Genomic DNA, 16309 nt, shown 5'->3' with positions numbered 1-16309 from the left:
AACTTGAAAAGAAAAAACAACAGTATAATTCTTCATTCCAGTCCACCACCACTTCTATCACCCAACTCTCAGTTTAGCTCAGGTTCATTTTACAATAAACTAGCATCCAAGCAGTACTCAGAATGTACCAAACAGTGCATGCTGTGTGCTGTACACCGATTCTTTGAATGTCTTTCAAAACCAAGTTAATGTACTTATAGCTATTTTCACACCATAAAGGAACAATTAGCAACTCAGTAAGATTAAGTACCTGATTCTAACATGATTTTTTCCCTACCTTACCAGCTATCTCATGAATTGGTGACACTCAGAATTTCCTATTTAGTGGTCATTTTTTTTTCTTGCAAAGGTGAAGAATGAAGAAATTCAGGAACTGAAACTAAGGTTTCCACTTTTAACAAGAAAGCTTCTCAGAAATTATCTATGTAGTAAGTAATATAAAAATTACACAAGGTCAAAGTTGATCTGTCTACTACTGTTTAATAAAATAAGAGATTAAGACTAGTGAAATCATTAAAACTTTCGTAATTATTAACAGAGAACTACTGAGGAAAAAAAAACTATTTTTCAATTCCAAGGAAATGACTTAAAGAATGGCTATGCTAGTTTTGACTGCTCTCAGTTCCTAAGAACCCCTTAGCAAAAACACTCAGGAAGCACACACACACATGTCCTTGTGCATGTGTGTGTACATGCACGTATGTATGTATTTGTGCATAATACTAAATGTAACCAATTCTTCATTGTTAATTTTACCTAACGTAAATAACGACTAAACTCTAGGGATCTGCACATTTTAAGGAGTTGGTAATTTTTTTTTTTTTTTTTTTTTTTTGGTTTTTCGAGACAGGGTTTCTCTGTGGCTTTGGAGCCTGTCCTGGAACTAGCTCTGTAGACCAGGCTGGTCTCGAACTCACAGAGATCCGCCTGCCTCTGCCTCCCAAGTGCTGGGATTAAAGGCGTGCGCCACCATCGCCCGGCTGAGCTGGTAAATATTTTATGATATTTACAAGAGTAGATCTGTTTTAACTAACTACTCAACTCTTATATCTACAAGAGTCCATGTAGTCACAGAATATTGTTACTGGTGGGTATGGCTGGATTCTAACTAAAGTTCATTTGTAGAACAGATCCTTGGTTCAAAGTTTTATAGTCATTCATGAATTCTATTCTAATATTCCGGACGAAAAAGCCAAAATGGATTTAAAGGGCTAGCAACATGACTCAGCGGGTAAGAGTGCTTGTCAACAACCCCGAGAATGTGAGTTCAAAGCCAGGAAGCCATGTTGTAGGAGGAAAGCACAATCACAGCAGGTTGTCCTCTGACCTTCACATGAACCTGTGGAATCCTTCCAGACTAATGTGGTTTGATGGACCAACCCCACCCCCCAAAAGGATGCCATAAACATGCCCAAAAATTACTTCACCCAACAAAAAGCAGAAAGCAGTTTGAAAAGAACTACACCCAAATTCCCTAAGTGATTGTTTATAAATGTTTGTTTACACTTAAAGGAGGATATGCTATAAAGATTTGCACTGGTATAGATCTAAGTTTATTGATACAAATTTAAAGTCAAATTTGTTGTGTGTGTGTGTGTGTATATATATATATATATATATATCCGTCCTTGATCAAGGTATTGTGTTTATGTAGCTTATTTTAAAATGTTATGTATAATTAAGAAATATAGGTTAATAGATAATAATCTATAATAGTCAAGCTTGTAGTCATATTAGGTTTTCTAAATATATAGAGATATATTTCAGGTAGATAGATTATCTTCAAACCTTTCAAAGACTATAGAATATGGCATTTAAGATGTCTAAGAACTTAGGACTTTTCATGACATTGAGACACATCTGCTCCTGGCAGCACCAAGCTACTTCAAGAGGAAGATGGGTACCGAAGAGGCTCCTTATGGTATTGGTTAGCCATTTGGGTATGAAATTGCTCTTGCCTGGACTGCTTGATGTTATAATGTATGAACTGGACATGCAAGACCCACAAAGAAATGACTGCTAAACTTGCCTAAAGGTGAGACCATCCTTTGCGGTTCCTGCCTCATGAAAGAGTCTGCAAGACATTCAGCAGGACACAGAAGAAAGTTACTGACAAACTGCCATATAGGTGAAACTATCTTTGAAATTTCTTGCTTTGTGGAAAAGTCTGCTGGAAACTATGGGCCTGTAGGCTGAAGAGGGATGCCCAAACAGTAGAGAAGAACTTTGGGTGACTGTCCAGGCAGCAAGATGTCTCTGTCAATTCTAGAGTTTTGGAAGTGGCTTAAATTGCACTTCCTACTTACTTAGGTAATATTATATCCTTCTGGAGTCTTTGATGGAGTTGAAGAATAGTTATAGTTTTCTTTAGTCATGATACAAGATAAAGTAGATATTGTAACTGTAATTCTTACTTGATACCTGCTTTGTTATGCATAATTTTACTATGTTAAAGTTAAAACCTTCTTTTTATTTAAACAGAAAAGGGTAGGTGATGTGGGATTCCCCTCTGTATGCTGTGGATACCTTTGGTTAATAAACTGTCTTGAGCTTGTGATAGGGTAGAATAGTGCAAAGCAGGGAAAAGTAAAGTGAATGCTGGGAGAAAGGAGGCAGAGTTAAAAGAGAAGCCATGGAGCCACCGCCAGAGACAGACATGCTGAAACTTTGCAAGTAGGCTATTAGCCTCATGATAAAATATAAAATAATGGAGATGGGTTAATTAAGAAGTAAGAGCTACCTAGCAATGTGCTAGAGTAATTGGCCAAGCAGTGATTTAATTAATACAGTTTCTGTGTGATTATTTTGGCAATCTGGGTGGCTGGGAAACGAATAAGCCTCCTCCTCCTCTTCCTCCTCTTCCTCCTCCTCCTCCTCCTCCTCCTCCTACTACTACTACTACTACACACACACACACACACACACACACACACATTCACTACTCAAAAATCAAAGCATAGTTAAGACAAATCAATTATCTTTCTTTTTTCTTTTTAGGACATGGAGATCAAACCCAGGACCTTCTTCTACATACTGAGCAAGCCATTCTACACAGGCTACATTACCCATTCCTAGTTTTCATGAAATAGGTTCTTACTATGTATCAAACCTACAAGTTGGCACATAACTTAGTACTTTACAGCTCTACCTCCCAGAATTTGTGAGATTATAAGTATGCACTATCATGCATGTAATTTCCATCTTTAATTAATGCTACCATAATACACTTCACATCTTCCTCAATATGAACATAAAATACTAATGGTAAAAATGTGCTAACTCTTTTAAACATACAATATACAAAATTTAAAGGATACTGATCTGTCTGTGGTCTTCGAAAGTTCTCTGGAAGATTGGCTTCATAAAGTAGTCTTGCTTTAGTATTTCCCATATCTTGCATGCACTGTAATAAAAAAGAAGTCAGGTTTTTTCATTATTCACATGAACAAAAGTAATTCTGGCACACACACATAAATGAACCCTGCAAAACAGTTACAATTTCCAACATATATTCTCCTCTTTAAGATAATACTTTAAATCCTAACTACAAGGTTAATTATTTAAGTTCCAAGCAGAGTCATTATATTTAATCCTTTAATCCTATATGCATGTGACTCCATGATTTCTCAAATGTCTTTTTCTGTGAAAGCAACCCTACCTACTACTTAAAAATGAAATTCCTGGCATTTTGTGGGTAGTTCTAATGTTTACAAAAATGGAACATTTGAACAGTGCTGCCATTTCCTGGACTAACAACTTAAGATCAAATTTACTACAGGATTTACTCTAGGATTTTCATAATTACAGCCAAGAAGATGCAAGCCTGGTTAAGAGAGAGGGCTAACCTAAATTCCACACAGTAGATTAGCTGCTGTGCAATGAAAGCTTTCCTTAAACCAAGCAAAACCACCTTTGAGCCTTAATGGCTCAATTTTATATACAAGGTCAGAAGTGCACAGAATACCGCTGTAGTTTAAATATTCCCCAAAGGTCTACTTGTTAAGGGCCCACTCCCCAAAGTGGCACCACTGGAAGGTAGTGGGGCCTATAAGTGGAGCCCAGTGAGATCATGGTATAACAGCTGACTTCACCATGCACCCCACATGCACACCATTACCATCCTCTGGCTTCAATATCGCCAAAAGCAGAAAGGTGCCTTCTTGGACTGGAGTCTTCAGAACTGTCAGCTAAATTATGCTTTTCTACCTACGAGTTCATTTCTTTGGGTACAGTATACACAAAACTAATAACAAACCCATTACAAACCTCTTCCCTAAAATCTAAGAATTCAGAAAATATAAAATAATTGTATAATCATTTTTTAGATTTTTATAGTTTCTTTTTAGTTTAGATTTTTATAGTTTCTTTTTAGTTTAGATTTTATAGTTACAAGTGGTAACTAGCCAAATAGCATTTCCTTGATATTTTACCACACTACAAACAAATATAAGATTCACAGACAAAATATTTTAATATTATATAACTTACAGACAACTTGCATTTAACTATTTTAATTAGAGATTCAGTTTTTACAATTTAATATTTTTGTCCTGATTTCCCAGACATAACCCTAAACTCCTGAGAAAACAATCTAAGTTTAAGAACTATCTTGACGCTGGTCTTGAGTTGAAGCTCTAAAGAGGACAAAGAGGTATTTTCCTTTAAGTAAAAATAAGCATAAATTCTCACAACTGAAGGCTTGCTGGTGTCTAAGGTCCCAGCATACACTCAAATCTGGGTAACTATCCCACCTGGCTCTCAGGTAAACAAGATTGCTATTCCTCTTGAGAAGGGATGCAGGTGGAAACAGTGTAAAAAAATGTTAAAAGAGATAAAAAATTAAATATTTTTATCATTTAGTCCTTTCAACATAAAGGAAACGAAATCTAAGTAACTTGAGATACATCTCAAACCCCCATGGTGGAAGGAGAAAACCAAGCTCTGCAGGCTGTCCTCTGACATCCACAGATACATTGTAGCACCTTGTACCCATTCTATCCCTAACAAACAAAGATTAAAAATTCTTTTAAGAAAAAAGTAAGCATTATACTTTAATTGTTTGTAACCAGGAAGAAATGTAAGCTGGGGTTATCAATGAGATTTCTTCACTTTTACCATCTAGTTTCTGGGAATCAAGCCAGACTATAAGTACTAGACATCGTTCTTAAAAACACATTTTCCCCACATTCCTGAAAAACACACTTTTAAAACCTGTTTTTACTCTCTAGGAGGAAAATACTTGTACCCAAGCCATCAAAAATTCAAATATACTAAGAATTGTGAATATTATCTTATAATAGTGAGGTTATAACATTATCTGTCAATACCTTTTTCTATTTCACCCAGTATTCAAATGTGAAGAAGGGAGATGTATGGATTATAAGCCAATATTTTTATTAACACTTTTAAAAAGATACTTTAAAATGAGTTCATTTCAAAATTAAGACTTTAAAAACACAAAAAAACAAGCATCTGGCAAACAAAAAATACTCTGACTCTAGAAAATGTTTTCAAAATACTACAAGATCATATAGAATACAAAGCCAATGTCGTTGATACTTATAAAAACATATAGTGTATTGAGGCTCATAAAGGAACTATGCATTTCATAGTTATGATATGCCAGCTAGATAGAACATACTGTAAAGTTAACACTATTTACTTTAGCCATTAGATTCAGTCTGTTCTTGGGGATATGAACTCAGTGGTAAACACTAGACAAGTTTGCTGTGCTTTAAGTTCAAATCCCAATACCATCTTAAATTCACACTGTGCCCATTTATAGTATAATAAACAACACTTAAGAATCCCATAACCAGAGCAGAGAAAAATGTAGACTCAATAAAATCAATAAAAAGGCTGTTACTTTCAAAAAAAAGAATCCCATAACCTGCTACAAAAAGGATTTTGCCCTTTTTAATCTATAATTTATTTTAGTTTTTCTATGTAATCCATAACTTAGAAAATACACCACAAGTAAAAACCCAGACAATATTTCAGAATCAATTTCAAAAAAAATACAACTGTAACTGAACATGCTGAACAAGAAAAAGTATCTACGCTCACATACTGTTGTTACAATGCAATGCCTGGGGCTCACTGGCCAACCAGGCTAGCTAATTCCAGGCCAGTAAGCCAGTAAGAGACTATCTTTTGTTTGTTTTTTCGAGACAGGGTTTCTCTGTGGCTTTGGAGCCTGTCCTGGAACTAGCTCTGTAGACCAGGCTGGTCTCGAACTCACAGAGATCCGCCCGCCTCTGCCTCCCAAGTGCTGGGATTAAAGGCGTGCGCCACCATCGCCCGGCTAAGAGAATATCTTTTAAAACAGAACTTGAGAAGCACTATCCAAGATTGATCTGTGGTCTCTACAAACAAACGCACTTGTATAACACACACACATAACTAAAGTCAGACAGAAACACAGGTGTCCAAGCAAGACTAATCATAATCCCAACTGAAATCCCAAGTAAACGATTCTTTTTCCTGAGAATGAAACCTATTGACATTTTTCTTTGTGTTAACATTCCAACACCCTGAACAGCAGAGTTAAGAGATAAGTTTCTATTTGTCCTACCGTAAAAAATAAACTGGAAATACAGTTCTTCCAGGCTCAACAGGCTCAACAGCTCTGTGTAGTGTGGTTCTGGGATTCCTTGTCCCATCTCCCCTTCTCCTGAGCATGCTCCTGTCTATCCTTGGAATGCTCCTGGAATTTCATCACTGAGATGCTGAGATGAACTTGCACAGCAGACATTAAGAGTAAAACTAAGTTTTGAACTAATCAGAAAGTTACTTGTCTAGTTTTCACTAGTTTTTTATACTTGTCTTTTAAGGTTTACTGGTTGCTTTTATTCAGTAGTGTATGGGGAGAGAGTTATACGTATGTGAGCACAGGTACAATCTCTAGTACATGCATGTGGGAAGGTCACAGAACTCAATGCTGGGTATCTTTCCTCAGTTGTTCACATCCTTTGAGACTCACTGAACCTGGCGCTTGTTGTTTTGGTTATACTGCCTGGTTGGTGAGAGCTGCTCAGAATCTGCCTACCGCCACCCTGCAATGCTGGGGCATCTGAACTCAGCTCACACATATGCTGCAAGCACTTGCTGAGTCATCTCGACAAGCCTCTGCTTGCTTTTTAAAAATGAGATAAATGAGTTGAAAAATAACAGAAAGCAGATATTGTGAATGATTAGAGTATAGTAATGCCCTCTAAGTTCCCAAAGGCAAAATGTGAGGTACTAAAATAATCAAAATCTTAAATAGACATTAGTGTTTTTAGAAGAATGTTTATAGAAAGATGCTGCATATCTCTGATAAATGCAGAAGAAAAGTAGAACTATTTCAACTAGGGCTGGACAAATGTTTCAGTCCGTAAACACTTACTTAAGAGCACGAGGACTTGAGCGGGGACCCCCAGGACTCACATAAAGAGCTAGGCACAGTACAGCACATACATACAGATTCCTGAAACTCGCTGACCAATGAGTCAAATCAGGCAGTGAACATTCAGGTTCAGAGAAAAAGCGTGTCTCAAAATAATAAGAACAGGTGGCACATTCATTTAGTCCTAGCACTTAGGAGGCAGAGGCAGACGGGTAGCACATGCAGAGTTCCAGATCACTCAGATCTACACAGTGAGACCATGTCTCTCAAAAATAAGGGTCACAGGGGAGGGTGGAGAGTGACTAAGGAAGACACCCAACATCTACCTCTAGCTCTAAAGAAGCACACATGAGCATACACAACCATTTAAAACATCTACCTAATTTTCTGAGGAATAGATCCAGGAAAGAAGAATCTGATGGCCAGGTCAAAACATTCTTATATAATGTTGTAAAAACATATGCCATCTAAATGTTTGTATATTTATGCATAAAGTATTTCAGGAATGACACACAAAAAACTGATTAACATGGCTATGTCTATGAAAATCAGATGGCTTATGGTAGAATTAAGAGACAAGTATTCCTTTCACAATGTTGTAATCTTAGGCATTTGTGCAATGCCTGTTATTTCCATTTCCCCAAATGGAATAAAAAATGAGAGAAGGGACATTAATTCTGCATTTTCCCTAAAATACTAATAACAGCATGGAACTGAATGGGAAGAGGCATAAAAAATGTGGCAAGAATAAAAGGTTTGTTAACATGTAACGACTGAAAATTAATTCAAAGTCAAATGTATAGAGTCCAAACTGCTTCTGGGATTCTCATGACTTCACTGCAGCCGAGGTTTTGAACACACAATGTTACATTTTGAACTGCATGAGCTGTCACACCATTTAGTGCCAATGAATACTGCCTGCAACACAGGTCAGGGCTCAAGATGACTACAGATGCTATAAATCAGTTTCTACGGCACACTGCCCTTCCCTTGTGTGAACATTATCACAGAATACAAACACTTCTAATATGTGCCTACCACCATTCCTTTATTGTGTTACAGTGTTCAATTTGAAAAATTGTTGTTTAAGTTGCTGGTATGAATTCCATATAAAGCATAAAATTCTGGCTTAGGATTAGGACAGATTTTCCAATGGCCCTAAACATACTTCTGCCATTTTGTGCTATTTACTCATACAAAGCGGCATTCTTAGCATTGCTGTTTATCAAATCAAAATATCAAATAACTCTGTTAAAGAAGCTCATTAACTTATAATATCAAATATTCAGCTAAGATTAAACATTTTATGTAACAATCAACAAGTACTCATTAGTATGTAAATTTCCCTTTCTCTTTAACATCATAAACAGTAAACTCAAATATATGCTAAAGAATTCCTTTAAAATAATCTTATTTATTATCAATAAATTTTTGGTTTGTATGCCATTTTACATACCCATAAACCCAATCTATTTAACTATTTCACACTCAAATAGGCCACAAGTGGAAAAAGGCTTTTTTTTAGAAAGGGGTGGAGAGAGAACTAGGCAGAAAAAACCACTTGTTATTCTTGCATCCAAATGCTTACAACCACCTGTAATTCCAGGTACAAAGGATCTGATGCCTCTTCTGACCACTGAGAATCTGCACACGTATGTGAGTGTATATAGAAACACACATAAAAAAAATCTTTAAAAAAAAAACTTTACAAGCCGGGCGATGGTGGCACACGCCTTAATCCCAGCACTAGGGAGACAGAGGCAGGCGGATCTCTGTGAGTTCGAGGACAGCCTGGTCTACAAGAGCTAGTTCCAGGACAGGAACCAACAGCTACAGAGAAACCCCGTCTCGAAAATCCAAAAAAAAGAAAAAAAAACTTTACAAAAAAGCTTAAGAGGAAACTTAGAACCTGAACTATAGTGGAGAACTTTGTCCTTCAACTAAGAACAAAGTCTTCTGATGAATCAAAAGGTTATGAGCCAAATAACAGTATGAATTTCAAAAAACTGTCATCCAAGTAGATCTTCCACTCAAAACTGAATCCAAAACAGATTCATGGCATTTATTTACTACATCTTTTCTCAGTAGGATCATCTTCTTAGATATAATACTATGGCTTAAGGATCTTAAAAGTTTAATGTATTTTATAGGAAAGAGAAACAATTTGCTCTATTATCTCTATCAGCAAAAATCTTTAACGATAGAGTAAGATTTTAAATGACCTAAACTAATATGTGATTTTTTTTAAAGAATTAATTATCAAAGTGAAATGAATGCTGGTAGTTCCTAGAGAAAGTCTTCCCATCAACAGACTCATCTCTACCACTACAACAGCTGTCAAAAGGCACAGGATTCCTTTCAGGGGTGGCTCAAGAGCCTTTGGAATCCAGCCACTGGAAAAGAAGGTTCACCATTTCTTGCCTTGGGAACTCTTTGAAATGTTTAAAACAGAGTTCATTCCTTCAGTTTCATGAAACTGGGGGAGGGAGGTTGCTATCTTTTAATTAGTGTTTTATTTTTTTTAAATATTTATTTATTTATTATGTATACAATATTCTGTCTGTGTGCATGTCTGCAGCCCAGAAGAGGGCACCAGACCTCATTACAGATGGTTGTGAGCCACCATGTGGTTGCTGGGAATTGAACTCAGGACCTTTGGAAGAGCAGGCAATGCTCTTAACCGCTGAGCCATCCTGCCAGCCCTTAATTAGTGTTTTAAAAAATAAAAAATACAAACTTTTACTGATGGTATAAGTTTAGAGGAGGCCTTTATACAATTTCAAGATATTCTTAAACCCTGATGTATTTGCTGCTGCATTTGTTAATTAATATCCATTGAGGGTATGCATTTTTTAAAAGGGCAACTAAATTAAATATTGTTATAACAAAACTCCTAAGTAATCTCTACTATGAAATTTATACCATTTCGAATTCAAAAATAAGCAATTACTTTCATCTTACATGCTTGAGACCATACTCAGGAGTTACTCTAGACTCTTCCTTTTGCCAGAGTCTTTTTTTATTTATGTATTTATTAAAGATTTCTGCCTCCTCCTCACCACCGCCTCCCATATCCCTCCCCCTCCCCCAATCAAGTCCCCCTCCCTCATCAGCCCAAAGAGTAATCAGGGTTCCCTGCCTTGTGGGAAGTCCAAGGACCACCCACCTCCTTCCAGGTCTAGTAAGGTGAGCATCCAAACTGCCTAGGCTCCTACAAAGCCAGTACATGCAGTAGGATCAAAACCCATTGCCATTGTTCTTGAGTTCTCAGTAGTTCTCATTGACCGCTATGTTCAGCGAGTCCGGTTTTATCCCATGCTTTCATGCCAGAGTCTTAATAACTTTTTTCTCCTCTTTATTTCTTGAAGGCTTCTCCCATGTATCACACCATTGCCATTACCATAGCTCCATATCTAGTCACTAAGTTCCTGGGCTTTTGCCGGAACGTGTCCATCAGAGTAATTTTCTTAAAAGCAAAATGTTACTTTTCAACTCCCTATTTTAAGAGCTCCCTATCATTCGCAGGATCTACATCAAACCAATCCTGGTGATAACATGCATCTTATCTCCTTCAGCACATTAAAACACACCTTACTTTTTCAAACAGAATGTATTTTCCATCATTCTGCCTCAAGATTTTCTGCCTATTATATGATGCTTTATTTCATAAGCAAAGCTTACCATGGAAAGAATTGTGAGAGGGGGGAAAGAGCGCTGCTAAGTTATTGATATGCTGAAGATCACTCATCACGTACTTAACAGAGCTAGAACAAGAGCCCAGGTCCACAGTTCTCCTATCCTCTATCATTACTGTATTTACACATATAGCAGAAAGAGAGAGTCTAATTCTAAAATGTGATGTGTAATGAAACTAATAAGAGACTAATTACAGACTATCTATTCACACAGGTATACATTCAATAAGTCTAACAATTTGCTACCAAATACATTACTCTATGTGAGACTTAAGCCTTACCTTCAAAAAAACTTAGTGTGGCTTTGGTTATGCTATCTCAAGTCTACCTAGGCACTATTAGTTTAACAGAATTAAGAATTTCCTTTTAGAAACATCTTACAGTTTTGTTCACTACTCTGAACCAAGAGCCACAGCCATCGTTAGGAATAGAGAATTCTAAAATATGTAGATTAAAAAAATTACTACTGGTCTCATTAAAATTCTAACTTAAAAATATGTACGTACAGACATACACATATAAATCAAGAGAAAATATATACATACATACATACACACACACACACACACACACACACACATATATATATATATAAAATCAAAAGGAAAAAGAAAGTTGAGGGCACAATCCTGCACATTCAAATTCAAAATTTATGTGAATTTTCACAAAATGGATTTGCTTAAAAAGGTCTCTTATAGATTTATTACAAAACAGCATTTTATTTATTGCCTTATATCTCTTCACATATGCACAGTATGTAACTCAACGCTGTATGTTGTTCCCATTCTCTGCTCATTAGAAACCCATTTAAAGAACCTAGTAAGAATTCAGCATAGAACCAATCAACTTAAAAAGCATTCACGCGAGGCCTGATTCAGCCTTTTTTTTTTCAGCTTGATGTGATTATAATGAGCAATGATCCCATAAAAAACTTATTTTCATCCCAGATTTTCTCCCATAAATGTATAGAATTGTGTGCTGAGAGTTTATTATGTTTCTGGCTCTATAAGACACTATGAACATTTATTCAAGGAGAAAAATTTTAAGAAATTAGTGTTCTAATACACATAGGCAAAATATTGCTTAATGACAGAGCTCTCCAAATTAACTTCAAATAGCCTAGAATTTTGTTCTATTAAGTGCTATCTGTCACGGAAATTCTGTAATATCAGAAACCGTTTTTGGTATTTCTAGACTCTTCTTAGAAGTGTGAAGGTGTGAAGAGGGGGTAGACAGTTGGCCTGGATAGATTGCTATCAAGTATGAGAGCCTGAGAGTTCAACTGCCAGTATCCATGTAAAAGACCAGGTCTGACGCTACGAACTGTGATCCTAGCATTGCAGAAGTAGAGATGAGATTCCTGAGACTCCCTTGGCCAGACAAACCTAGCCTACTTGACAAACTCTTTGTCTCAGTGAGAGACAAGATTAACAGTAAGAAACAAGATTAACAGCTTCCTAAAGAACAGCATCTAAGGATTTGACTAATATTAATAATCTCTGAGAATTCTGTACAATGTATTTGACCATATTCAACTTCCTCCCCTAACTCCTGTCAAATCCATACATTCCTAAACCCTACATACCCAAATTCGTATCTTTTTTTCTTAACCCAACAAGTCCAATTTGTGTTGCTCACATACTCTCGGCTGTGGGGCCTCCACTGACTGGAATGTGGCTGTCACATCCTAAAGGAAAACTGACTATGGCCAGGAGGTGGTGGCGCACACCTTTAATTCCAGCACTCAGGAGGCAGAGGCAGGTGGAGCTCTTGTAAGTTTGGGGCCAGCCTGGTCTACAAAACAAGATCCAGGACACAGAACAACCAAAACTGTTACACAGAGAAATCCTACCTCAAAAAAGCAAAGTCAGGTAGGAAGGAAAGAAAAAAGAAAACTGAATTTCCTCACCCTCATTCCAGCAACTATCAATTGCCAATAACTCTTCTGCTAGAGGTGGAACTTCATGTCTACAGCCTACCTACCTACCCCACATCCTTCATACTGACTCTGTATGGCTTGAGTTTGTGCAGGTCTCATACAATCTGCCATAGCCACTGTTCACATATACAACTGCCCTGCTGTATGCAAAAAATCTGCCATAGCCACTGTTCACATATACAACTGCCCTGCTGTATGCAAAAAACAGTTTCAATGTAATTATTCACCACCCTGACTCTTACACTCTTTCCTCCGCTTCCTCCACACCCTGAGCCTTGAGAGGCAAGTGTATGATATGATATAGATGTCCCATTCTGAATGCTTTAAATAAGAGACCTTGGGCACTTATGGATCTCTTTATTAATCACTGTCCACCACAAAAAGAAGCATATCTGACGATGGCTGAGAGGTACACTAATCTAAGTGTACAACAGTAAGTCATTAAGATTTGTTTTAATACTATACCCATTTAGCAGAATAATAGTAGTTGGTTTTCCCCTAAAGCCTAGCTACAGGTTCTTGAACCCATAGTGATGTCAGATATCAGTTTCATTTTGTGGAGCAGGCTTTACGTCCAATCAGAAAGCAGCTGGTTACTCCCATGCACTGGTGGGGGTGGGCATGTCTTGACAGGCTGGTTGTTACTATAGCTCTCAGGAGTCACAGCGGGGTAAAGCTGATGACTATTTTTCTCCTCTAGTAGCATGGGAACCACCTTGCAGCACTGTGAAAGCTAGCCAGTGGGAGAAGCTCCCAGGTGAGTACCAGCTTGATCTCTCAATGTTCTAAGAGGTATCTTCAGGGTCTTACCATCAAATTCTGGAGAAGCACATCAACAATAACCTATAATGTTTGGAAGTCTACAGGGTAACATTTAGTCACTGCTAGTAGGAGTACAAATTGGTGTGGCTAACATGGAAATCAGTGTCGGTTTCTCAAAAACCAAGATACAGATCTACTATATGACACAACTATACCATTCCTGCATATAAATCAAAGGATTCTATATCCTACCAAAGAGATACTTGCTCATCCATTTGCATTGCTGTTCTATTCACAATAGCCAGGAAACAGGAATGACCTAGACGTCCATCAGTTCATGAAAGGGTAACAAAAATATGGTACACAATGGACTATTATTCAGCTGTTAAGAAAAATGAAGTTATGAAATTCACAAGTAAATGGAAGAAGCTACAAACAACCATCCTGAGCGAGGTAACCTTGACTCAAAACAACAAACATCATATGCTTTCGTTCACTTCGGGATGTTAACTTTGAATCTTCACATATGTTATGTGTATTTCATAGAGGTCATGAATCAGTAAGGGGCCATAGTGTTGGGAGGGAACTGTTAAAAGAAGTGAGATAGAACACAGTAGAATAAAGGAAAAAAGGAGAATGAATGAACAGAAAGGGTTAAATTGGGGTATGGGTTGCAGGGTAAAGAGGGATAACTAACACTAAAGACCCTCAAGTCTGTACAAGCTTCCTAAAATGCATATACACACACATATAAAAAGAGTGTAAGTGGATTTATTCCATAATGGGCTGACAATGCCCCTACTAGATAACATGGGCTAGCACAAATAAAAAGCCCAGTGCTAGGCCTGGCGGTGGTGGCACATGTCTTTAATCCCAGCACTTGGGAGGCAGGGCCAGGCAGATCTCTGTGAGTTCTAGGCCAGCTGGTCGACAAGAGCTCGTTCCAGGACAGGCTCCAAAGCTACAGAGATACCCTGTCTCAAAAAACAAAACAACAACAACAACAACAACAAGAAAAAAACAAACAAAAACTAAAAAAGGACATCCACAGTTTTCCTTTTGTCTCTATATACATAGGCTCGAATACAAACACACAGACACCCCAATACAACACAAAAATCTGAAGAGTCTATGGGTAATATTTATAACAAAATTATCTGACTGCTTATCCCCATAAAATTCAAACTCAATCCAAAAGGGTTAAACTACTAACAACCACTAGATCTGCCTGACACCTACAACTAATAGATGTTAAATCAAAACAAAATAGGGAAAAAAATATAAACTGGAAATGAAAAATATTTAGAGAAAAGCACTTATTATCAGAAAGGATTTTTTACACCATCCAGTAACATGTGCAAAGGGGTCCTTATGTTTAGACTAGGAGAAAGAGTACACACACACACAGACACACACACACACACACACACACACACAAAGAAAACCTCCATCTTTGCTCTTCTAGTACAGAGCTCCACAACAGGAGAAAGTATTTCTAGGAATTGGCTCAAAATTCTGCAAGGCAGGAGTAACAGATATAGGGGGAAATGTAAAAGAGAGGCAGAACAAGAAAGTCACAGAAAGCAAGTAACCTTGCTTTTAAATATGATATGAAGATCACTAAGGAGAGAGGTGTATAAAATAAAAGAACAAGGCTACCTTAAAAGAAAAGTTAAAAGTTGTCAGTCATGGTGGCTCATGCCTGTTGTATCAAAATGCCTTGCCATCTGTATTAGTTCTTTGTCTCCTTGTTGTGACAAAATGATGGGCATAAACAACTTAAGGAAAGACACGTTTATCTTGGATTATAGTTCTAGGGGATGTATTCAGGGACAGTATGTCACCCTACATGTAGTCAAGAGTCTCTTGACTCTTGACTTGAAGATGTGCTCAGTTCACTTTCTCCTTTCTATTCAGAAAAAGTGACCCCAATCCATAGAATGATGCAACCCATTTAGGGTGGGTCTTTCGACTTCAATTAACCTAATTTAAATAATCCCTCAAAGAGATGCCCAGTTTTGTTACCATGGTAATTCTAAATCCTAGTAAAGCTAACAATCAAGATTAACCATTATAAATGAAATTACTATTTTTGGCTAGTACTCTCAAAGAGAAATTTCTTAATATTCAATAATACAGAATAATTGACCCTCAGCAGTAAATTTAGAAACCAACTCATCACAATCTATCAGAAAGATGCTAAATTGCTTGAGATATTTCATGGTAACAATGCTGAGGGTTTTATATAATGTATAAATGAACTGGATACTACTAATAATAATTTATTAGCATTTATGGCTTGTTTAAAATGTGTCAGATACTATACTAGCTCATGTTTCACCCATTCTCACTCATTTGATTCTCCCTACAAAGCAGACAATATTACTCTTATTATACAAATAGAACATTGATGCCTCCTGAAATCAAATAGCCTGGGAAACCATACAAGTCTAACCTGGTAGTCTGTCTTAATGATTTTGTTCTATTGCCTTGCTGGAATCAACTTGCCTTGAAATATTCTAAGCC

At 37.1% G+C, this 16309-nt stretch overlaps 1 protein-coding gene across 2 annotated transcripts in view; it reads right to left on the bottom strand.

Annotated features, from left to right (window-relative positions):
- Smap1 (small ArfGAP 1) overlaps positions 1 to 16309 on the bottom strand; it is an 84039-nt gene that overhangs the window by 33059 nt on the left and 34671 nt on the right. For both annotated transcript variants that reach the window (XM_075980577.1, XM_075980576.1), the window contains exon 3: positions 3318 to 3403. In XM_075980577.1, the coding sequence (XP_075836692.1) occupies positions 3318 to 3403 (86 nt within the window). The remainder of the gene's footprint in view (positions 1 to 3317; positions 3404 to 16309) is intronic.

Source organism: Microtus pennsylvanicus, chromosome 7 (genome assembly GCF_037038515.1).
Source record: "Microtus pennsylvanicus isolate mMicPen1 chromosome 7, mMicPen1.hap1, whole genome shotgun sequence".
Taxonomy (NCBI): domain Eukaryota; kingdom Metazoa; phylum Chordata; class Mammalia; order Rodentia; family Cricetidae; genus Microtus; species Microtus pennsylvanicus.
This window is presented reverse-complemented; position numbering and strand designations above follow the sequence as displayed.